The sequence below is a fragment of the Macrobrachium rosenbergii genome, chromosome 7, assembly GCF_040412425.1.
Source record: "Macrobrachium rosenbergii isolate ZJJX-2024 chromosome 7, ASM4041242v1, whole genome shotgun sequence".
Lineage (NCBI taxonomy): Eukaryota > Metazoa > Arthropoda > Malacostraca > Decapoda > Palaemonidae > Macrobrachium > Macrobrachium rosenbergii.
Genome location: NC_089747.1, coordinates 29,832,782 through 29,858,958, shown reverse-complemented (window position 1 = coordinate 29,858,958; position 26,177 = coordinate 29,832,782). Strand labels below are relative to the sequence as shown.

Sequence of the window (26,177 nt, the reverse complement as noted above, 5' to 3'; positions counted from 1 at the left end):
CCATGCTGGCATAAGGCCAGCGTAATGAACAACAACAGCAATACAAACCACATTTTTCATGCGATCGTTGGAGCATATCTGTGATACGTATTTTTTTCTTCTTCTTCTTCTTCTCTTGATTCCTGTGCTATTCCATCTTTCAAGAGCCGGATCATTCATTTCTTATCCGTTTGATTTTAGTGTGGCCATGTCTTGAATAGATGAATTAAATGAAAGTTTGTGTTGGCTGCACCGTTCAGTTCTCACTCAGAGAGGTATCAGGTTACATCTACATCGTATCAGTCACTGTCAGTTTTAGCTACTAGCATATCTCCTTTGCATCTGATTTGAAGTATAGAGGTACTGAAGTTTCTGCCGAGTATAGCCGGAAGTGTAGATTTTTACGATTGTTTTCTTGTTCTCATTCTCCGATTTTGTACTCTGAATACTTGCAGCTGAGCTGATCTTATTTTCTGATTTACTACTCATTAGTGCATATATCCTTTATTAGTTAGGGGCTGCCTAACATGTTCGAGCTCTGCGTCAGTAGCTATCCATGAGGAACAGTGCATAACTGCACGTCTCATGTATGATGTCCGTGGAGTCCGAAAACATTTAGTTTAACATCTTCCATGAGCTTTACTTCATTATGGAAATTCTTCAATGATTACTGCGTGCTGATCATCTTGGGGAGATTCGTTATCCCTCTCTGCAATCACAAATGACACAAGCAATTTTTAAATGAGTTGCATGTAGTTAAAGGAACATGAAAAGGTCTGGGCGGGAGAGATCCAGTATCGTAAACCTGCTATTAGTCATACTTCGAGTTTTGTTAGTGCTTAACTTCATTTATTATGATTTGAACAACCCACTAATTTTAGCTAAACTCAGTTAAAAGATTCAGCAACCACCATTCTGTATGGGATCGAGATCGATACAAAGAGAGCAGTGTTATCTGCACAGGCAGTAAACTTGTTTTCAAACCTAAAACACAAGTCATACATATACTATGTATAAAAAGTAATTGACCAAGAACACTTCAGGGGACTCCATGAATTACATTCCTGTAGTCATTAAATAGCCCGTCAACGACTATTCTTTGCAATCTGTTTGCTAAAAATTCATTATTAACATTGAGAAATGGTCCACCAAATCCCATCTGTCCCAGCTCGAAAGCAATTGCCTCATGATTAACACGTTCAAAAGCAGCACAAAATCAAAACCAGTCATACAAATTGTATGACCAACATTTAGGAATTTCTGCACCACACTGGAATTTGAAAGAAAGGCATCAGGAGCACTCAGGACATTGCGAAAGCAAGTCTACAAACCAGGAAACAGGTGATTACATTCATCATAGGCATTCTAACGTATTTCCAATATGTTCAAAAGCTTTAGATTATATGTGAGTTACAGAAATTGCACAGTAAGCAGTAGGGCTAGAGCTACGGCATGTCACATTTACGTAATGGAGTAATATTACCAGTTCTCCAATAAAGGCAAAATGAATAATTGACAGCAAAATAATGGGCAGTTATATATATTCACATGTCGATGAAAGAACCTTGAATTTCCATCTGAAACCGAAGATACATGTCCTATATGTAGACGATATCTTCATTGTCATCGATGCTGACGAAGAAGCCACTCGCCTACAGTATGCCTTGAAGAAGAACTCTGGCTTAAACTTCACTATTGAATATGTGGAGAAGGAAGGAGCCAGGTACAATACTACCGTGTACCAAAAGGAAACTAATGTGCGTTGGTGCCTAAACAACCGTGGGGAGTGCCCTGGCACTTACTAACGCTCTGTGGTATCTGCATACATGAGACGTGCAGTTATGCACTGTTCCTTATGGATATCTACTGACGCAGAGCTGGAACGTGTTAGGCAGCTCCTAAATAATAACGGATATGGCAGCAGTCTAATAGAAGGATGCATATGAAAACAGACGTGTGTGCCAGCACACCAGTGACAACACCTACCTGCTTTTTAAGCTAATAAATAATGAATGTTGTAATAAGCTTTTTATTAAAGCCTGTTTGACATTAAATTCATATAGCCTAATAAATTAACATGTAGGGTTACTGTCTTTCCATATAACCATGGTCTGACAATTTTCCCTACTACTAGCACTATAATGCACATAGTATCATGAGGCCTAGCTCTATGCCTCTGCAGGTTTAAGTGTTAATGAAGTGTTATAATTGTATTTGCCATGTTATGAATAAGTTCTCAAACCTCCTGGTATGCATAGGACTCGGCTGAATTTTATCTGCCAAGACATGCAAAGGTAGTATTCTTCAATTGTACTATTATCATTTTTACCCTAAAGGTTACTTCAAACTCAGACTACATCATAGCTTTAAAAGCAAACTTGACCAAAAAGCTAGTCTAGAAGTAAACTTTACCAACTAGCTAATCTACCAGGGTCGATCATCAGATAACCAAAGGTAGCCTACCTAGCCTAACCTTAGCTTAGCAAAGGTAGCTTAACTTGGCATAACCTTCAGGAATGCTGATTTTTCTATCTGTCCCTCTCCACAGACTATGAAATGCAGCTCAAGTCTTGGCTAACTTTGAAATCTAAGTTATTCTTACAGGCTAGCCTAACTTAGACTGTACAGTGTAAATAAGTATGTTGAATACAGGTCAGTATGACTGTGACATGTTACATGGCTTTATATATGTACCTCCTGGTAATAATTACACTTGAAGCTGTACAAATAGTTCTATGTCATGGTTCAAATGCTTTGATCTGGTTCTGTACAGTACGTACAGTGTATTCTCCCCTAAATCATAGCTGTATGAATATGAATTAATGCAGATTGTAATTACATGTACACTGTACTGTAATTAAATGAACAGTTTCTCTTGTAAGTATACCTTAGTTTAACCAGACCACTGAGCTAATTAACAGCTCTCCTAGGGCTGACCCAAAGGATTAGATTTATTTTACATGGCCAAGAACCAATTGGTTACCTAGCAATGGGCCCTACACCTTATTGTGGAATCCGAACCACATTATAACGAGAAATGAATTTCTATTACCAGAAGTAAACTTCTCTAATTCTTCATTAGCCGATCTGAGAATCGAACGCGGGCCCAGCAGAGTGCTAGCCGAGAACGATACCAACCCGTCCAATGAGGAACTAGTTTCTCTGTTTCTCTTGTAAGATATATGAGTAGCCTCCTAGGTTCAAATATGTCTTAAAAATGTCTGCAGGTCAGTGTAGGAAGCCTGTTGTTAATAATATGTGACATGTGAGATTCAGGACTGATTTTTGTCCATTTTGTGTTTAAAATTTCCGACAAAACAAATACACAAAAACAAAGAAAATCGTCAAGCCGGAAAATCGTCGAAAATCGTCAAAAATCATAAGAAAACCTTACTTTTTGCATTGGGCATTATTAGATGATTATTCTGCAGCCATATTTCTTCCGTCGGAGGGCATCTACACGCGTCGTAACCCCGAAAGTAAGCCAGGAAATAATTTCTGATGGGAACGTCGTGTATCAAGACCACTATACTTGGGTTAGAAACTGCAGAAGGGATAAAGCAAACCAGCATATTCAACAAGCATTTTCTGCCAAAGTACATTTTCAAACCTCTTGATATGTATGAGCTTAAGTTTCTGCAACAGACTTTAAAGTCCAGAATATGTTAAGAGGCAACAATTTGGCTACCAAAGTAGATTTAGTCTAATAAGAAGTAACCAGAAGGGGCAAGCCGGCATGTACACTAGTACTGGCAACGGCAAGATTTATACATCCCGGCAAAGTGCAAACTACAATATTAATTGTACTATATCCCTATTAATAGTATCAGATGCAGTAAATTTTAAAATCTAATGAAATGATTGTACAGACTATTAAATATTGGCTGTTAGTTATCAGGCTATTAATTATTAATAATATGATTATGCCTATGGATGACAGCGTTGGAGATGAAAATTATTTTAGCATACTGTTGTCAAATTTTACTGCCTGTCAGTTTGACCCATGAATAAAGAACGATAATAATTAGTTCTGCCTGTAGAGAGGAAAACTAAATTTATCGTGGAAAGAAAGGCACATAACGTCGGAAAATTGGTCAGTTTTATTGCTCAAGTGTATGAAAACTGCAGCAGACAGAATTAATATTTTTATTTCTACATGTAGTACACATTGTCCTTCGTAAATGCTGCAAAGATCATTTACCAGTCTCTAAAGACTGCTGAGAAAAATTGGTCGTCATATATATATATATATATATATATATATATATATATATATATATATATATATATATATATATATATATATATATGTTTAAAACCCTTTGATGACTAATACCGTGAATTTTGTATCTAGCATTGACGACTATGGTGGGTCAAAACCAACATATATTTGTATGTATGTATAAATGAATCACGAAAATATGGAACGTGATGAATATATAAATAAAGGCAGCAGTTCTTTCGAAGGAAAGAGAAACAGTGTAGTACTGCAAGGTCATTGTTTCTCTTTCCTTTGTGGCATTGCCTTTATTTATATATATATATTATATATATATATATATATATATATATATATATATATATATATATATATATATATATATATATATATATATATATAAAATTTTTGACTCATTGGTATCGAACTCAGGTTTTCAATTGAAAGTCAAGGGCCCTACCAAATAACCAACACAGGGCACAGAAAAGTTTGAACTCAAGTGCTTCTGTACTTGCGTAGGAAAAACCTCAGGTATACAGAAGTACTTAGGTTCCAACTTCTTTATGACTTCTGTGGATTAATTGGTAGCACCCTTGCCTTTCATTTGAAATACGTGCTCATGTGTTGAATAGTTCCATATATATATATATATATATATATATATATATATATATATATATATATATATATATATATATACAAGATATATATATGTATGTATGATTTGTATATATATTATTTGACAAGATATATAATTTGATTGATATAGCTGATGGCGACCGGAATGTCTTTATGAGTGAATAAAATGTTTGAAGTGGAATTAGAAATAAGGAATTTTAGTAAATGGAAAATACCAGGTTATGATGGAATTACTGCAAAATGACGCTTCATATACTAATTAGAGTGTTTTGCAGAATACGAATTGCTTAAAACTGGAGGTAAAAGGTTACCCAAAGCCATACCAAAAATTTAAGAGTAAAATTTATTGTTGAATTCAAATTTACATTTGTTTACACATATTTTAATCAATTTTGTTAAAATTTCTTGGAAAAATGAAAACCAGCTGTCTGCTTTCAGATTACTGATAAAAGTTTAAGCAGATCATCAATAAGTACCTTTGTAAATAATGATTCCACATCAGAACTCACAAGCTTGGACTCACTGTTAATCTGTACAACATTCAATTTATTTATCAAGTCAACATTGTTCTTTTTATTGGCATCAGAAATAGCCCCAACCAATGGGCTAAGAGTATAGACAACGTATGTAGCCAAATTTGTACTGCATCATGAAATTTAGCTGCGTAACATTTATATATATGTATATTTATTTATATATATATATATATATGTGTGTGTGTGTGTGTGTGTATAAATTTTTGTCCCCTGATACATGCATGACTTTACGTTCACGGATATTAAGCCACAAATATCTTTCAATATCAGTCCACTATAGCTTGGGAATAGCTGTCATCCAAGGGAAATTATAAAAGTATCAATGCTTTGTCTCTGGCAAGATTCAAACCGTTGCTTAGTATCTTATATACATATATATACATACATATATATATATATATATATATATATATATATATATATATATATATATATATATATATATATATGTGTGTGTGTGTGTGTGTGTGTGTGTCTAAAGATAGATAGTAGCTGGGTTAACACAAGGTGAAAGTTTGGATGAAGTATTATAGGGTAAAATCACTGGTAGAAAAAAAAAAAAAGAATGAAATAAGAGGCTGGTAAAAAGTTTGAGGAGGTTGGGAGTGCTGAAGTCAGAATGAAGTTGAAGGTCAAGAAAAAGTAAGATACGTTTGGTCATAAAGAATTTTATTAATTTTATTATTATTATTATTATTATTATTATTATTATTATTATTATTATTATTATTATATTTCAGACCATGAACCAAATTCATATGGAACAAGCCCACAGGGGCCATTGATTTGAAGTTCAAGCTTCCAAAGAATACGGTGTTCATTAGAAAGAAGTAACAGAATAAAGAGATCAGTCATTAGAAAAGGAAACAATAAATTATCATATTAATAGATAAATAGATAAAATTCAGGTAAATTAATAAAATACAAGGAAGACTGTTTTAAGGTAGTAATGCGTTGCATCTTCGCTTAAACTTTTGAAGTCCCTATTGCACGACCACCTCAGGGAGACTGTTCCACAGTCCAACAGTGTGAGGAATAAAGGACCTCTGGAACTGAGAAGTTCGACAGCGAGGCACATTAACTGCACATTGATGCTGCTCTTCAGCAAATTTGGTTGCACTGGACAACTCTTCGAATTGGTACTGGAGCTTTGGATGACTCGTATCAGTATAGCTATTTCTGGACTTCGTGTAATATAATACACTGTACAATAATCAGAAATATATGTATGACTATGTATGGGGAAGTGCTGAGGTGTAGGGAGATGAATCGGGGAATACACAGTTCATTTACTATGCTGCGTCCCGGAAGAAGCCTCTTGTGTTTATCATTCCATTTTTTGAGGATCAACCGTTTTCAAACAAAAGTTCTTTCCTTTTGATATGATATTCTACCAGTGAAGATACTGTTTTATACAGCGAGGTTTCGTCCGTCAAAATTATGTAAGTTGTTATTCCCTTTCACCAAAAAATCCTTATCTGGATTTTCCCCGAGCTATTATTTTTCTACTAGAACTTTTTATAGAAAACTTGGCGAGTCTTAATTCTCTTACAAATGTAAACATGATGCCGTTGACTCCCCTAGAGCATTGAAATGCTGTCAGAAAACTCATTTTTCATTAAAATCCAATCAGGCATATCTTAGTTACGCCACTGGTAAAATTGCAATGGAACTAAGGTTTGCCAGAAGCATTTTAGAATCATACGTTTTTGAGGATTCAGGCCATATAGAGAACATTTTACTCTTGTGGAATGTAATCTGAGCCTTATTTTGTGATCTAATATTGGCTTTCTTTCTTTTCTGCCTGTCAGTTTGTCAACTCTCTATAATTACTTTTAGCCCTATGCATATTTTTTTAGCAAGTAACGCAAGTATTTTATGGTACAAACTGCTGATAATTTTGTTAATTTTATCATAACTACAATACTTTTTCATTGCCAAAGTTTTTTTTTCTCTTTTTGAACTTCAAGTTTGGCCTTCTTCTACAGTAGTTCACTAACGACAGCTGAAGCACCAGCTGCACAGTTAAGCCTTTTTGTCAGATTTTCTTATGGGCCACTTTTTTTTCTTAAGCTCGGAGAGGACCTGGCGACCCCTGTGAGGATGAATGTTCCTCTGATACCCATACGATCTGCGACAACAGCACCAAAACCTGCAAATGCGACCAAAACTTCCCCGTAGCTATAGATCACCTTTACTGCCTCCAACGTGAGTTCTCCTTGTCTTTTGTGTGGCTAAAAAGAGCATAAGTGTATCATTGGAAAGTAGCATAAGGGGTACTTCTCGTGTCTTGGGAAAGTAGTATGCTTTTTCACCGTACATCTTTCAGTTTTCTCTTTCACTGGGAAGTTTTCACGTACTGTAAGCATCACTTCTTTTTAAAATGAGCCTTCTTGGAAGTTGTAGCTATCTTGGAAATACTACACAAGCTAAGGTGTGACAGAACCCTTGTTATTCCAAATAATGAGAATAATTTTGTCATACGGAGGATTGCACAACAATCATTCAGATTACTGAAGAAAGAATTAGCTGTATACAGTAACATCTAGTGTTAGAAAATAATTCTTCTGACAATGCTGTTACAGTTATGTCCATGTAGAACTAACTTTCAAGGCCTGCTTCACATATCCCTGAACACCATCTGTCATCGTTACCTTCCTCCTTCACAGTCTCATGTACGTTTCTCCTTTGCAGCTGTTTTGTTGGGAAAGCCATGTCTTCATCAAAAACAATGCCAGTTCCTCGACAGGCATTCCATCTGCCAAAAATACACTATCAACTACACAGAATGTATATGCAGGGAAGAATATGAGATTAAAACCCTAGAAGGCTTAGCCATTCCTACATTATGTTTACCAAGTAAGTCTAAACTTCTTTTTTTTTTTTTTATTATTCAGTCTCATCTCCATTAACAATATAACTATTAATGCAACTGCTCCTCAACGTTGGGGCTGTCAGTTCACCATTCATATAAGGTGCTGATGACACTTATGCTTTATAGCCCTTTTATTGTGTTAGCAAGAGTTTCCATGTCATCATGAGGACACCAGTAGCTACTGAATAATCCCAAATAAATATATGAAGTTAAGGCAAGATAAAAACAGGCGATACGATACCATTGATGATGCTGTGAGCAGGACTTTGCTCACAGCTAATAAATGGCATTTGTGCCCGTAATCAGTCATGCTGTAGGAACAACATCAACGTTGCACAACTTAAACTCAAGCAGGGATCATTTCCGTTCACTCGATTGGTTTTATGAATGTTACTTAATAAAAGGGTTTAAGATTGCAGTTGGCTTGATATCGTGCTACTGTATTACCATTCATCTATAATGTGAAAGCTTTCCTGTTTATTTTCTGTAAAAACATTTAATGTAGTTTCAGGTTTGCATTCTGCTGTGTACTTATGAAGAAGTTTAATATCTCGAGTAGCAGAGCCTCACTGACAGATGATATCCCCATTTTTCTGCCATTTTAGTCTTGTGAAATATATCTGAGTTTGTAAAATGTAATTGTTTAACTGTCAGATAGGGATCTGTCCTTTCCTTGTGCTGCTCTAGCTGAAAACAGTGAAAAGACCCCCTTTGAATTTGCCTACATCAGCCATTGTAGGAAAAGATCAAGAAAGAAGTGTGGTGTATAACTACTCTGCAACCTTGTTGCAGAAAACTGACATGAAAGATTATGTCTTTATTTGTGCCGAACTATATATAATTGTATTCTGCTACAACAAGCATGATGTCCAGTGGACAGGGTCTTATTTCATACTACAATAAACAAAGAATCTCAATTAATTTTAAATTTTACTTCACAGTTGTACAATTTAATTAAGAAATTTACACATGTGTTCAGTATCTTTATGAAAATTGTAATTAATTTTAGAGACTTCCGTCTGTAGATTCAGTTACTGGAAACAAAAGCTCAGAGACTTCTATGCGATGCCAATAATATTTCGTCCATAGACCTGTAGACTTAATTATAAACTGAAGAACATGCCGCTCATGAGGATTTTTTTTTTTTTTTGCCAGATTAACCAGATACTGAATAAAGTTTTAGAGCTTGTGGTTATTTTTCTTTAAGAAAAGATTTACGCATCTTTATAAATCCACATAATGTTTGACCACAATGACAGGAGTAGGTGGTAGGTAGAAGTAGTGGTTTAACATTGTAGGCAAGAGGTAAAGAAAATTTACTTTCCAAAACTAATAAAACTAAACATATTGATTGATTTTGAATTTTATGATGTTGCTCATTATAATTTTGAATTCTGGAAACCATCGGAAGGTCAGGTATGAGCAGCTACCCAAAGACTGTATTTTCGCAATAACGGCTTTGATTGGCAAGTGATTCTGTGTTATCTGTTTGGTAGGTGAGTTTAGGAAAGAACTAGAATTAGATATTCTCATAGTAGAATAATTGGATGACAAAGAAGCAGACGCCCCTATCTATCCAATGCAACTCTTTAGAATGAGCAATTAGATAATGGGAAGAGTTTTACCTATTCTAGGCTTTACTTAATCTGTATTTACTATAGTAAAGAGAATATTTAAATTACAGCTGCTGAGTCTAAACTTTGCTAAAGGTGTACAGAATAGAGCCTTAATTGCTTTATTATGGTTGGAGGTGATTCAGCAATTTGTATGTGAAAACTTCAATATTTAGGCGTTTAAAATTTCAGTTGCTCATAACAAGCTCATTAGCCATTATTGAGCCCTAAGCACTGTCCCTAGGCACGCTAAGCTGAAGTCTTCAAGATTAAAAACATCATTGATATATGGATGACTGTCCATGCATGCACACCTGTGAACCATCGGTTGAAAGGAACAATCTAGCTCATTCCATCATTTGCCTTGTGACATATAAGAATCATTGAGAGTCTTCCCAGGCTTGCTAGGTCGTAAGTTCTAGCTGTTTCTGACCTTGTCTGCAGTTTCTGTTGTTCTGGTGCTATCTAATGTGCCACTGCTGCTGCCTACCCTGTTCTACTGATGGTTGCTTCATGTAGGCTTAATCCAGCCTCTGCATTGCTAGCTGCTTCTGCTGTTGCTGACTTGTCTGCAAATCCATTGTTATGCTACTGCTGCCTTTTGCCTGCTGCACTAATGTGTAGTGTGGCTGTTCACACACTTTTCCCTGATTTACAAAGGGCAGCTTCTAGACAAGAGGGACTTTCCTAGCGTACTCACTACCTCCTTCGTTCTAAAGCTCAGAAAAACCTCTTTACCTTTAGGAGTCTTGTGATTGCATCAACATGTATGGTGCAGCGCCGAGGTCATGCCCTTAACCTCACTATTTCTCTGAAGGTGTCATATGCCCTGAAATAATTTAAACTTGCTGCTGAGTAATTCGTATTTATTGCTGTATAGCTCAGTTTGTGAGAAAGCTTATTTCACTTGAATGAAAGAATAAAAATCTGACTAATTTTCCTAAATATCTACACAAAATTTATCTACAAAGAAAAGAGGCATAGGCATGATTGTACAAGACTGTGTGAAAACTCAAGATTAGGACTCTAGGTTCTTTTGGGTGCAAAGTAAATTCTCACTGTTAATTTACAATCAGTCATTGATTACCAGTATCAGTATTAAAATTACAATTTGTTGTTTGAGGTAAGCCCCAATCAAAGGAGGAGGTACCCCAGGATTCTCTGGCGCAATGTTGCATTTAATGTTTGTTGAATTATTTCTAGGGGAATTTTATGAATATTAGATAGTTGTAAGGAATTTAGTACAAGAGGGCATGGAAAAAAAAAAAGCTGGGAATGAAGTCTGGAAAGGGACATAAACACAGAAGACTGTTTGAAATTCACCTTCGTCTGATATATGAGCATCAGTTCTGTAGGTTGTCTAAATGTGAGAATAAAAGGAGGGAAAAAGTGAAATGTGAAATATCACATTGATATTTGCCCCAAGTAGGCCTTCCCTTGCTGTTATATTTGCTGCACTACTAATTGTGTCTTCTGTAACTGCTGTGCATGAGTTTTCAACTGCTCTGGTATGACTACTGTTGCCTTGTTGCCACACTGATGGTTGTACCAGTGAGGTTTTCTCTTACTGCTGTGCATGCTGGACCACTTTTGCATAAGCTGTTATTATCATTTTATGGACCAGTCCTACTAACCTGGGGCCAAAGGTTCCAACTCATAGAGTCATACATCTGCTGCACTGATACTTACTGCACATCGTCAACCATGACATCCCCCAGTGTCTTTTGTGATCCTGCTTTACTTGCTGTGTAAAGGGTGCCTGCTGCTTCACCACTGTAGTCTTTATTCTTGGGTTTTGTGGTTGGTGTTTCAGCCTCATCTTCTACTAGACATACCTACCTTTGAAATGCTGCTTCATTAGTTGATGTCAGTGCTCTCTCCTGCTCCTGCTACTTCAGTCACTGTGAACATTCCAGGTATTATGTGTCTGCCAGGTGCTGTTCTTGTGGTCTTCTCTATTTGATACATTGCTGCAGTGTAGGCTCAGCAGTATTCCCTTGCTTAACCCTGATGGCTTTCTTAATCAGTGTCTTAAGAAAAGGGAACCCAGCTGTATCATTATACCTTATTCTTGTTATGTTCCCCTGTGAAATTAAGACTGTGTACTTGACTTTGATGCTTATGGAGGTATTGATCCGAATTATATTTTTCCTTTGTTTTGTGTGTGTGTGTGTGTGTGTGTGTGTGTTGTAAAGTGGTGATTTCATAGGTGCTAAGTTGTCGACTCTGTTTTCTAAGTTAACTAGATGACGATGTACTGGATATGCTGTAGAATTGGAAACGTTACACCATTAGTTAAATGAGGATTAGTAGCCCTTGCTTTGCTAATCATCACTTATTTATTAGCATTACTACTGAATTCTTTAATAACAGGTTTCAATTGAATAGTTGTTGATTGTCACTATTTTGACTACAGGAATGTGGTCTCTTGTTTTCCTCAGGATTATTTCTTGGCACGTTACTACTGTATTTAGATTATATATGCATATGTTTTCTCGCCTTGAAAGCAAGCAACAAATGAGCTGGGTACGTTTATCCAAACAACTGTTTACAGGTGCTTATGTACAGACTCGTGCAGACCATCACTTGTAGCTCTCCTACTTCTACCCACTGAAAGACTACAGAATGGTATGTTTTTGGACATTATGACTGCAATTAGGGTTCAATATTATCGATGGGTATACACGAGAAGTGTTCTTTATGTGATTAAAAACGAAATGTTTTACAATTGGTAACACCTGTTATCTATGAGTTACTCTTAGGGTACATTTGGTATTAAGACTGCACCTTGACTGAATAAATTATACGGGGAGATGAAATATTTCACAGATATACATCCACAGATAGTCTGGTTTTGTATCTCATATTTTGGTGCTGATGCTTCTAATGGTTAGTTTGAAGACGTAAAAATCTGTTGGTAAGTAGATTTCAGAAATTAAATCATTGAAATAATATCTGATGAATAGGTAAAATTGCTTCCCAGAATAAAAAATAATTCTCGTTGTAACAAAATTATTGTTTAAGTAAACAAAAGTAGTCTTTTGTATAGATTAAGTATTAGGTAGACTGGTGTAAAGTATTTTAGGTCATTTTTTTATACTTAAACTGTTAAAGTTTACTTCCATTTCTGTCTATCAGTGAATGGTAGATATGTTCATAACTCCATCACTAAAAGGAAAAAGAGAAGCCCTGCCACAGAGATCAAACCAGAATCATTAACACCTTTGTTACCAGCTGTACAGTACACTACAAACCCCCTACAACCTTTGTGGGGCGAAGCTTCTGTGAAAGCTAAACCTAACTGCCTGGAGCGGGTGTTTTCATGAGAGCTCAAAGCTAACTCGTCTTATCTGGGGACGTTCGACATTCGTCACAGATGCTGGTGGGGCGTGTTAAAACAAACCTCTGAATTTGATGATTTTGTTATCAAATTGTTGCAGAGCCCTTATAATTTTATGTATAGAATTTATTAGTTTAACCTCCTTGAAAGTTACGTGTGGCGAGTGCTCAGTCAGAGGTAGGTCAAAGCTGATACCAAAACTTACTTTAGCACATCACAGAAATGCAGCCACCAAAAGTTATTTCTTAAACCTCATCCATCTCATCCTTCAACTTGTTTTATCAAAGAACTTGATTACAGTAGTTTGTTGTCTTTGCAAAAGGCTTCATTGTTTTTCTTTGTTCATGTCCTGTTTGTTGTGCATCAAACTTTTTTCTTCAGAACATTTCTCCAGTTGGGTTTTGGTAAGCATCTGTATACCATTACATCATTTTTGAAAAGTCTAAGCATCCTTTTAAGCTAGTTTATTTGTATACTTCGCTATGCTTCTATGTTTCCTAATATTACATTTTCATATATATACATTTTCATGCCTGCCATCCTATCTCTGTTCTTGTATAGCCAAATATTGAATTCACCAACTAGTTATCAGTGTTTTGGAACATTACTCATTTTTTCTAAGGAGAGCTCATTTAGTGGCTGACCTCTCTGCCATACATATAATAGACTAGTCAAACTGCTCCAAAGATATTTCCATGCTTTTGTTTGTTAACATTCTTCTTCCATTCGGTAGAACTCTTGGTATTTTTTTGCTTGTGGGGTGCTGCCTTTTTTTTTACCTGGACACACGAAACCAAATATGATTTATAGAGTCACTGGGAATTCACAGTTTCGATTTAGATAAGAGCATCAGCAGTTTCTTGTCCTATTGCATTACAGCTCATTGTCATAGTAAATCATTCATTCCCACTGCAGTTTTGTATTTATAATATTTTTTTAGTTGTTCCTTTCAAATAATACGATACCCCAATGCGTCAGTGCATGTTACTGCAGATATTTGGACGCTGAAATGGTGGCTTGATAATTATGCTTTAAGTGTTAGTTCTTGGTGTTTTCTTGTCTTGAGGAAATTATCCTGAAGTCAGCGATCAGTGTAAGTTTGTTGGTTAAAATCATATATCCTCATGTACAATTTTTTTTGTCTTGATTTCTTTTTCTTGTCTTTAGCAAGTGTGGTACTTCAGTTTTTTTTAGAATTTTCACTTTCGTTTTGGTTTTATCTTTGAACTGGACATAGACAGCTGTCTCAGTCTGATATTTATGGTTGCCATGGTCACAGATACAATCTTTACACCCTAACTTTGATCATATTCTGAATGGCTTTTGTTCCAGTGGAGCTTTATCCCACAAAATGATGGCCGTTTGGAAGAAATCTTATACAGTTAGGTTATATTGTCCAAATGTCGGCAGCTGCTGTTCTCCCAAACCTGTAACTTATTGGTGCAGTATCTACCAAACATAAAAATAAATAGTTTTATTAAAACCATTTGTTTCTTATATTTGGTTGATACTGTACCTTCATTTACCAAAGCATTATAAAGCACACTTGTATTTCCCCAAGTTCATCTTTTGACTTGTCAACCATAAACAGGGTGGCATGTCTGCCATCCCTCTACCGTATAACTTTTTTATTTTCTACATTCTTTTGTGTGATGAAGTTTCATTGCTTTGAACTTTTATTTTGTGCAATTTTACACTTTCATATAAATTGGGCCTTTAGCACCTGTCTTTCCAGGTGAGTAATTTCACTCCATTATTGCAAGACAGCTAAAAACTCTCAGGACAATTTTAAGTCTGCCAAAGTCCAAGGAGAAATATTAACATTTGCATTGGTCTTGGCAAAAGTGTAGTAACGAAATTGCTCTAAATAAGTAAAGCAAGAAAGTGCCTCTTTGCCACTTTATTTTGTAAGAGGAACATTTAGCATTTTCTTTCTTGCTGAGCTCTGAGTTTTTTCTGTATTTTATAGCTTGAAATATTTGGGTTGAAAACTAGTAGCACCTGAGAAACTTATAGCAGGATTGCGTCTTTATTTTTTTAGAGGAATCTACACATTTTATTGTTTTCAAAGAAATTTACTGTAGTTTTTCTATAGTTTATTGATTTGAAATTTTAAAATGATAATTATTAATATCTAAGGAACCAGCATCAGGAACTCTTTCGTCTCTCATACCCTGATAAACTTAACTGCTAGGATTCTAACTGCCTGGTAATATTTGTAACATGTCAGTCTTTCTTTACTCAGTGAATGGAGTTAGGACAACGTCTACTGCTCACTAACCGACAGAAATAGATTATGTTATCTAAAATGTATCTCTCAGAATACAAGGTACCCTTTCTTGTCTTTAAAATAGACGAATATTTCGTTGTTAGATGTAGGAAACATTGAGACATTAAATGTCATGGTACTGATATACCAGTATACATTTCTGCTTATGGATGCCTGGTAAATTAAAAAATTTGAAGATATCAGTCGTCATTCGCTGATTGTTTATCGAAATCTCCTTTATGTATAATTAATGTTTAAAGCTATAATTGCATTTTTTTCTAGAAATTTTCCTTCATGTATTGTTGCCGTGTGTCAATGAACCGATTTGAATTTATTCAGACATTTGAATGCAACGTTCCTCTGTGTTTTAAAGAATGTTATTTTCCCTTCCAACAGAATTGCTATATACTTCTAAATCTCTTATTTTCATCACGGAGAAGACTTTAGGTCCAAATTTAGTTACTGTTTTCTCGTTTGTGTGACGATGTTTAGTTCTCTGACTTGTATTATGAATGATCCATTTCATTTACTTATAAAATCACCAATGGTTTTCCAGTCGCATTCTGAGTGTATAATTCAGTCACTTCTATTCTCAATGGTTTATTCAGTCACTTTATTATTACTGGATTTTTTAAGTCACACAGTATCAATGGTTTGTTTCAGTCACATATATTGTTAATTGTTTATTCATTTTATTTTATCGGTGGTTTGTTTCAGTCACAATATCAGTGTGTAGAGATCACCTATACCCTGTAGTAAGTCACCAATATCCACTATCACAACACACAACCACATCCTTACACCTGTCTCTGTAGCAATACATATTGCATCAGTTCTGTTAGCAAAGGCTATGACACCGTCCTGTGAATTGACAGTCCTTAGAAGCGTGAGTGATTGGGACCAGTCACTGACTTGATATTGACTTAACTGTTGAGGTTCTTGTTATAAATTAGATCTGTTACTGTAAACCGTTGGGCTTTCTGAGTTATTCAGACTTGCATACTAAGACTGCCAGCCATGAAAACTATCAGCCATTGCCTTCAGAACTTAACATTGTGTATATGGTTAGACTTGGCGTTATGAAGATTCTGTGGAAAGGACTTCCAAAGTGAGTTATTCCCAAATTTTTTTTTATATGTAAATTATTGTCTGCTGGTAGAAGTCCTTTCTGTAGAATCCTTCTTAGATTGCTTATCTACCTTTTATGACAATTTTTTTTTGGCAGTATATTTGTTATTTATTGGTGTTTTTCTCTGGTAAAAATCTCAGAATTTTGCATCAAATAATTTAAGTTAGAACTACAAGATTTTGCTCAGAGGCTTGAATGATGGAACAGTTTACTTGTTATCAGTTTCACCAAAAAAATATTGCTGTTTATAACCTGAAACCGAAGTGAACAAGACAGATCTTTAAGTTTGCTGTAAGAAATTCAAGTAGTGGTCCATTGTATTCTTGCCAAAAAGATGAACTAAAAATTTGCTGGAGATTTTTTTACTTTCAAGTCAGTTAATGTGAACAGTGATCTTTATGCCTGTGACCAGAGAAATGCAACAGAAAATATCCACCAGTACAGTACATAAGCTTGATCATGAACAATTAGGCTCAAGTCAGTATTACTGAGAGCTGTTGTTGATTCCAAAGCCTGCAGAAGTGTGTGTCTGAAATATATCAACAAGATTCATTTCAAAAATCGGGTGATGTTATTACCAGATGTTAAAAATACCAAATTCAGACTTAACAAATGTCATAAATAGTTCCTATGGTACATACCATACCGATCGTCATAAATAAATAATACTTGGCTTTCAAATCTATGAGCTGGAAAGTGTGCGTCACGTGTGATGTAAAAGAAAGCGTTGTTAGAGAAAAATTTCATCTAAAATGAATCCTAGACTACTGAACCCCCTCAGTTAATGATAAACTGTTGCAGCCACTCAAAAGACAACCAGGGCTGTAAATTGATGTGTTTTTATCAATGTGCTTCTCTGGCAGCTCTGTTAAGGGAAAAATATTTGTAAATGTTCTGCATGATAAATCTCTACTGTTGGAAAAAGGACATTTAATATACTATAAAATGATACAACCCAGAAACTAAGAGTCATTTTGGTTTTCCAATTGGCCTGAGAAATATTATTGACCAATGTTTACTTATCCTCCTTAATTCACGCAAAACATTTCTTTCCATACCTTGTTCAGTAATACTGCCCTTTTTCAGTATTCTGATCTCTTGTCATCGTCATATGCACCTCTTGAACATGTTCATGCACCCAACCCACTAAAATAAGTGTCCACATCCAAAAAACTTTAAAATGTTAGGAATAAGGCTTGACATCCAACAAAACTTCAGTCTGTTAATCCAACCTACAAAAATGTGACATAAAAAATTCCAGTGACTGAGTACCATTAGAAGTTGTGGTACCTCTGTGTAGAAAAACTCAGCATACCATAGTCAGGAACACAAAGGGATACCTGTTCACAGTTGTCATCGTAGCATCTTGGAGCGACCAGAATCTTGACAAGTATTTTTCCCCAATGAGTAATGCCTTGCTCTATAAGTTTGTGACGTAACACACTGGTCCAGCTTCAAGACATACAGGGACCCACCTCAATTGCTTATATACATTTTGTATTATAAGAATTTATAAATTTTGTTCTTGTATAGCTCCTTGAGATATCAAACTTGAATTGCTGTAGTTATCTTTAAGGACAGAACTTATAAATTTTTAATGACTGAGTAGAAAATCCCTTCAGACACACTTACTAGGAGGGAAAGTTTTCGAGATTTTTTTATATCTTTTTAGAATATCAGAAAACTCTGAGTCCTAAGGAAATTGCTTTTCTGTACTGCCTTTTATTATTATTATTATTATTATTATTATTATTATTATTATTATTATTATTATTATTATTATTATTATTATTATCTGAACCCCAGAGAGGACTGTTTCAGTGTAGTTCTAAGTATTTGGACCCCTCTTAGTGATAATGCTTATGACAGAGGGGTGCAAATTCTTGTTGATGCCAAGAGATGTTCCCTGCAGACCTACAGACCTTGAAAGCAGACGTTCCTACACTACTGGGTCTGGGTCTAGGCATGTCCATGTTGTCCGCCCTCATCTGTTTTGTTCTCAAGATCTTCGCCCGTGCCCGCTTTGCACGCCCACGTCGTTACGCGGACGCCCGCATAAACCCACCCCTCACGGTCTCTGGTGAGTGCCGATCTTTTGCTCCTGTAGTCTTTCTCTCACTTTCTTTTTCTGTCTTTCATCTGCATTCTCTTTCTACCCTACTTATCTATTGAACTATCTATGTGGCCTATGTTTTCTGTGTCTTTCTTTTGCTTATATTAATTTTTCTTGATATTTCATGAGTCTCAATTTATTGACATTATATGTTTTATTATTTTACGTTAACAGACATTTTATATTGTGATAATCCACATAAAATGCTTAACCAGTCTTTTAATTATCATCATAGTGTGTCTAATTTTCCCCTTCAAACACTGATGTTTCTTTAGTCAATGTAGCAAAAAGCTGGACAATAATAAAAACACAATTAGGTTTCAGAAGGATATATGTGTCTAGTGTGGTTTAAATGGATGCGTTCTTTTTTAATTAAATATATTAAATGACCTAAAAAGAACCCTTAGTTTCATTTACATCCCATCCATATTTATTATTTAATAATTATCCGTTATCCCAAGTTAAAACATCGTTTACATTATGTAGTTGTCTGATAGCTAATTTAATAAGGAATGCCTCCAGATTTCCACACCAGAGTATCTAAAACCAGAATAAAAACAAACACTGTAATCGGGCCCAGTTATGAATTCAGAACACAAGCATTCTGCAAGAGCCAGTAAATCTCCACGAAGGAGGAAAAACTAAAAAGGAAAAACTAATTGCAGTTTGATCTCTGCCTCTAATAAGAATATACATCCTAATTGCCTGAAGAAACTTCCTAATTGCAAGAATATCTTTGTGTATCTTTCGTATACAGTGACTGATATCATTTATCACTTTTTCTTAATTGTAATTTCTTATTTATTTTTCAGATGCCATATGTTTTTGCCCCCTTTTAAATCTCCTTATAGACCATCCTTACCTGTACTGTTTTTGTGTTGCTTCAGTGTCCGTAGCACAAGAATGGGTGTCTCATTAGTTAGGTTAAGCTTTTGTGTCCCTTGTTTTTGGTTAGACAATCTCTTGCAGATCCCATCCAAGGATTCAACAGACAGTCATCATTTTTATTATTGGTGTGCATTTGAGGGAAGTTCAGTATTCCCATTCTGACCAAGGCGGGACAGTTTCTTTTATTGCTGCTGTAACATCAATAGGATCCAGTTGCACGCATTTGTTTGCCATGCTGCATATTCTGCAAAAGTCAATTTTCCTCATTAGTCAATGTCAATAGCCAATTCTTTCAGTGAAATCTAGAGACCGAACATGTTTGCTTCACTTCAACCAGCGAATAGCTTCTCTGCTTAAGCCACAGCATTTTGCGAGAAATTACAGTAAAATTTGCTCAGCTGTCCCACTTCATGCCAGAATCTTGCTCCCATTCCCAGCATTACTATTCAATGGCCTGTGCCATTATTTCCCCCTTTTGAGATTCTAATGCTCCCACATCTTGTCTTTAGTGTGTTGTATCTTGAATGAGAAAAAAATTCACTAGATTGTAAGACAGTTTGTTTTGTTGTTCTTGTATCAATTTTGAGCTATATCAATCTAGACAAAGAGCTTTTGGGAGACAATAAAACCTCCAATACTAGATTTATGTGTGAGTGTGTGTGTCTAGGTAGCAAGAAGTAGTTTATCCATACTGCAATGTAGGTGGGCAAAGTATCACTACCACAATAAGAGTTGGGTCTTAGGTCAGCTAAGCCGAGAAGGTGATCACCATGGCCGCGTTGTGGGGTCACTTGCTCACGGGCACAAAGTGTACGCCATCCGCCGTCAGAGTTACCCGCAGCGGCGTGCCTCGGCGGCTCTGACCCTGCAAGCTCCTCCCCATGCCGTAATTCCCCAGAGGCCCTCCCTACAACCCCTGAGGGTGATTCCTGAGCACCCTGGGGCAATGCGACGCTCACAGATCCCCCGGGGTGTCAGGTCTGCCCCAACCCTCCAGCAGCAGGACCCTCGCGGTACACACTCCCAAAATGGCGACCGCCGCCGCCAAGCCCGCATGCGTTGGCTGCTGCTACTACTGCTGCTGCTGCTGCTGCTACTCCTACTGCTGCTACATTGTGTACCATTGCTCTTCTAAAAACCCCAAAATATTATTTTGAGAGCAGAAGGTTATTTTTGGGCCTTCATAGATTTTCACATTTTCTGTCAATGCGAATTTTCGGACTGCCTCACATCCCTTCGTTTTCACCATTAGATCTCCCCGAGACGTGTCCGGTCTGTCGTTTCATTTTGACTCTTGTAGATTTTCCACTTAAGAACTAGTAAAACCTGTCTTAGTTATTTTCGGTAAAATAGAGCTGATGGATGACTTGATTTGAACTAAGAATTAGACTTCACTAGTAATGAGTAAAAGTAGAATGTATGACTTTCCAAAACAGTAGACCAATGGATACGACAAATTTTTAGAAAGAGGAGATTTAGGTGTAGCAGCAAGTGTTAGCATTCTTTGCTATCTGTAGCAGTAACTTAGAAAGACTGTTAATATAGCATAAATGCGACCCATAAGTAGCTCCCTTGTGTATATAAAAATTTGTGCTTGGAGTGAATATTAACTGACTTAGATGTAACTTAGAGCAAAACACATATAAGGCACGATAGTTCTTGACTTATTCTTCTTGTCTTTATTCTTATCTTCCATCTATGTTGTTTATCTTAACTTGCTTCTCCTTTTCATACTGAGGACCTAAACTAGTGATGATGTTTTTCTTTATTATCACTTCATTAGAATTCAAACATCACAATGTATTCTTCCTTTTTTTATGGAATGGAAATATGTTTATTTATTAAGCTCCCTTTTTACTTTCCATCAACTACTTCCCCAATTCCCCCCAAAATATGTTCCCGGAGTCTGTTCCTTAGGCTTAGTCGCTGACTGCAGCCTCAAGAGGCATCCACAGGAGTTGTTAACATCACGTCACTGGAAAGATACGAGAGTTTATCCAATACTGAGAGCCATCATGTTGTGTCACCTTCATGCCATAAAATTTTGTCTAGTGCCATGAATACATTTTTTTTTCCAGATGGTATTTCTGGGGCGTGATGGGGGCTACAGCTGCTGGTTTGCCTGCTGGGATCAGCAGCTTGGCCTGAGCAATACACTCTTGAGTTTCACCTTATAGGCCTCCTCTTAAATCAACAATAGCCATAGGATCTACTTAGTGTAGATAGTGAGGCCTCACCATTGGAATGAACATTTTGGTCTTGAGGCCTCAGAACTGTTTTTTAGATCTGTCAGCATTAGAATTTTTCATATCTTCTTAGACAAAGGAATATCTTAGCAGTAACATTCCCATTTTTTATTCTCCAGACAAGAATTTTTCATACTATGACATTTTTACAATGATTAATGTGGGTCAGATTAGTTATAAAAGGATTTTTATGCAACATTTTTGTGTGAATGGCTTTTCCATTTCATCTATTTCTTATTTACCTTTTTTAAGTAGGGTTACATATTATTCTTACAAATATTTCATCAGTTTTGCCTTCAAGCTAATAGTTGGCAATGACTGTAAGTTCTAGTAGAGAAATTTTGCACTGGTCAACTTTGCCCTGTTTTAACCACATTCACAGTTCCCTTCCACAAAGTTTGCGTTAAGAGTGATATTAACTTTTTTGAATCATCATCATTCTAAATTTAAAATTTGTATCTATGTACTGAAAAGAGGCTGTTGATTGTTTGTAAGCACTGAATCACTAATAAAGCACTGAAGATGTTTATCATAACTTGGCATCTCCTTGCGATCAGTATATAAAGGTTCTGATGGGATTTTGTCATTGAGAAAACCTGTGATTTTCAAAGTAATTTAATTTTATACCTTACATCACAACTCTGCAAATATACATTAAACTCATAAAATTGTATTTAAATTGACGTAAATATAAAAAAAATGGGTCATGGCAGCCTCTTTTCATATATATTCTTAAACTCATGTTTGGATAAATCAGGTATTATTAGCCTTGTTTTGTAAAATTTGTATCACTATCAGGTGTCCCAATGAACTGGCCTATGTCCTGTAGCAGATTCATAGTTATCAAGTGTAAACACATTTAATATTTCTTTTGAGAGTATTATTCTATTGTGGATTAAGTGAGACAGATAATGTTGCATTTAACTTTTTAAATCCCTAACTAGTTGATTTAGCTAAAACGGTCAAGTCTTAACAAGTCTTAACAATTCTGTCTTGAAGTATGATGTGGTAGATAGTATTCAAACGAAGTATTAACTAAAAATGTATCTCTGTTAGAACCTACTTGACTGCCGTTGTTGGATATTGTAATTAACCTACTGGGAATGATCTAATAAGCAGCAATTGAAACACTACCCTAAGGGCATCCCTGATATAGATTCCCGATTTTACACAGTGGACGATAAGGGTAAAGCTTTGATGTTGAAGAAACTTTATATATAGTACAATAGTACCAAACTGTGATTACACCCCGAACTGTGACTTCGCTATGCTACATCTGCTCTTCTGAAGGGTTTCTGTTAGGGTTACAAATTCTTTAGTTGTGAATCACTTCTTGTAAGCAGTATTCTTTTTGTTTCTTTGCATTCCTAGAAACCTACGCAGCCTTTGCCCTCGCTGCCAATGCATCCACAAGCAGCAGTCCTGCCAGAGATAGGCACAGCACTATAAGATCAGGATCTAGGTCGGCATCCTCCTCCAGAAGACCCTCTTATAGCTCAATTCACCCTCCTAGACCTGGTATGGAGTTATTCTCATTTCAATCTTGAAACAAATGTTCACAAGTTTAGATTTCAGGGAGATGAATTCAAACTAAGAGTTCACTAAGTTTGTTCTGAAACACTTGCATTATTAGCCATTGAATGCTGGCTTTGGAACTTTACGTGATTTTTCTTTAATTTTACCCTGGTTAACAAAAGAAAGATGTAAATCATTATTTTTAAGTTGTCTCTACCGGTTTTAAAATTTCTTTAAACAATTTTTTATCTTGCATGATTTGTGTCATTTTAAGAATTTAGTCATATATCTTCAATACTTAGGATGGTATACAGTAAACTTCAGTTTTTGTACACTTTTAAAGCACAACACTATCAACCTGAGGTGAGCAAAAATCTGCCTTGTAGGCACTACAGAGTGTGATAAATGTAACTTTCTCTGCGCTACTATCTTTATATATAATTTACCCAGGAACTGTGAGGCATTAGCAAAGCATAGGGATCAGCTGAAGAAAGAAGTCTCAAATCTTCTCTTTTGAGTGCCTCAGTGAAAAGGAATCTGAATACTCTCCGTGACATTTCGTGAAAAAAAATTTAATATTTTTTTGTTTTTGAGAATCAAGAATATGAATGGATGTAATCAGTTAATTCACTAGTTATTATTAACCATCCAAACTTAGACACAAGTGCTGCTGAAAGATCTATGCTTATGACTGTCTCTCACTCATATTCCATGCGTCTTCCAGTGTTGACAAGAACTTCAATGGCTGTTTGGCATGATCATGCTTTCCCAGAAATGAACATGATTCCATTTTTTCTCCCTAATGATCTACAGATGTAGAAACCAGTTCAGTGATGTGTCTCATATGATCAGGATTCTTTCACCATTTTAGTCTGCTTTGGTTCCTGGAGGAAGCTTTCTTGCTAGTAGAGGCCAGTCATCAGAGAGAGGGAGGCCCAAAACCTTTCTTCAGCTGATGATTATTCACAGCTATCATTGCATTTTTGTGGGCAGTATAGTATAGGTACAGGGGTGTGTGATTATAAGATTTTTTTTATGTTTTAACACAAACCTGTTGTATTTTATGAAAGCCTAAACTGCAGTGCTAGCAATATCCAGACACTCCATAGGTAAAGAAGTCCCTTTTTTCCACCTCAGTGAGTGTGTAACTGGGTCCCCGTGTAATGCCTAGTGGTGCAAACTGGTCATTCTCTGCATGTCTGGTGTCTCACAAATACCTATGATCCCTCTCCTTAGAAAATTTTAACATTCACAACACTTATACTCTCTCAACATTCATACTCATAACTCATTGTTTTATCATTTATGTATATCATTTGTATGATTGTTATCTGTGCTGAAGTTTGTTAGTGGTTAATACCGATGGTGGTTCGTGTTTTTCTTTGTCACTGGCTTTTGGACATCAGTGTTAAGGGATGGCTCCTGTCACATCACACTAGTAAGTACAGTATTGTTTACCTTTGAGCAGCCATTCTTTTCATCTGTTCTCAGGTAATTAGGGTCATCTTGCCAGTGCTTTTTTGGTTATTCTTGTAGGTTTATCTTTTTCCTCAATCTAAAAAGTTGTGATTTTTAAATCTTTGATAGTGCTGTTGTTCTTTTCATAGGTTAAACGCTGCCAAAATTATTTATAGCCTGAACATATTCTGTGGTAGAGCTCAGTATCTTTTCTTAAGCTAATTAAATTGTTTTTGTCTGCAGCTTAATACTTGTCTTTGGTAATTATTAGGTTGCCATTCATACTACAGTATTATTGTATTTACTATCACATTATTGTTCTCTGTTAGAAAGTCAGGTTACCATTAATCTTTTCTTCATGTTAATACGAAAAATTTATTGATCTTTTATTTTTATAATATGTGAAGGTAACAGTTTCAGAATTAGTATTCATTGGGGGTAACAAAACTTCTCAATTGCTTTTCTTGGATATGATGATCTCTTATTGTAACATGCCTCAGCTCAGCATACATGTAGGTTATCAGAACTCCTGGCAAACATTACCAGAGTTTTATGCCTGTTATTGAGAAAGCCTGCGCTTCCTTTGTAGTTCTTGTAGGGCTCAGGTATGTTCTCAGAGCGTAACCTATGACATTTGCGAAGATTTTTCTGCCTCTCAGTGGGCATTTTATACCTCTGGTAGGGGATACCAATGTTCCAAAGCTTCTAAGGAAAGAGAAGTTTCGTCTGTGTTGGAAGTTGCAAACCTCTTCTGTGATCTCTTCACTGTCTTTATCAACAAGCTTACAAAATCTCATGGCCTTTTTTGAGCCTTAAAGTTAGTAAGCTGAAGATCTTTTTTTTTTTATAAAAACAGGTTGAGAAAATGCAAGTCTTATGGAGAATGTAATTGAGGATCTTCTATCAGAACCAGAAACTTGTTTGCTTTTCAGGCCTAGGAAGTCATCTTCTACAAAGGGATTAGAGGCATTTCTGTGAGTGCAGAGGTCGATGAAATCCCAAGGGTGCCCCACACATTTGTTTCAGCAGATTACACAACTCCCACTAATACAGAGGTATTGCACATATTGCTTACCCTTCTGGTGGAATACTCCTCTATAAACATGCATGGCACTGCTCTCACTCACACATGATCTGTGCTGTATGGTGTAGGATTTAAGGATTCACTCTGCAGTTTAGTTTGACTCATGCCCACTCAGTGCTCATTTTTATTAGAAATTAGGCCTTGAGCATTGCTTCTCTTCCAGCCATTAACTGTACTTGCGGATGGTAGATGTCAGCAACCTCTCTTCTTTTAACGGTTGTTCAGGTGAATTATCTCAGGCTGGAAAATATAAATCTTTCAGTACGGACAAACG

General features: G+C 36.0%; 1 protein-coding gene across 10 annotated transcripts in view; it reads left to right on the top strand.

The window, feature by feature from the left end:
- The window catches only part of LOC136840264 (uncharacterized), a 270,094-nt gene that overhangs the window by 201,413 nt on the left and 42,504 nt on the right, over positions 1-26,177 (top strand). For 5 of the 10 annotated variants that reach the window (XM_067106909.1, XM_067106907.1, XM_067106906.1 and 2 more), the window contains exons 2-5: positions 7,447-7,581; positions 8,068-8,232; positions 18,512-18,679; positions 23,218-23,364. In XM_067106909.1, the coding sequence (XP_066963010.1) occupies positions 7,447-7,581; positions 8,068-8,232; positions 18,512-18,679; positions 23,218-23,364 (615 nt within the window). Of the gene's footprint in view, positions 1-7,446; positions 7,582-8,067; positions 8,233-18,511; positions 18,680-20,343; positions 20,614-23,217; positions 23,365-26,177 lie in introns of all 10 variants that reach the window. The other 5 variants (XM_067106901.1, XM_067106902.1, XM_067106903.1 and 2 more) reach the window with 2 other exon arrangements.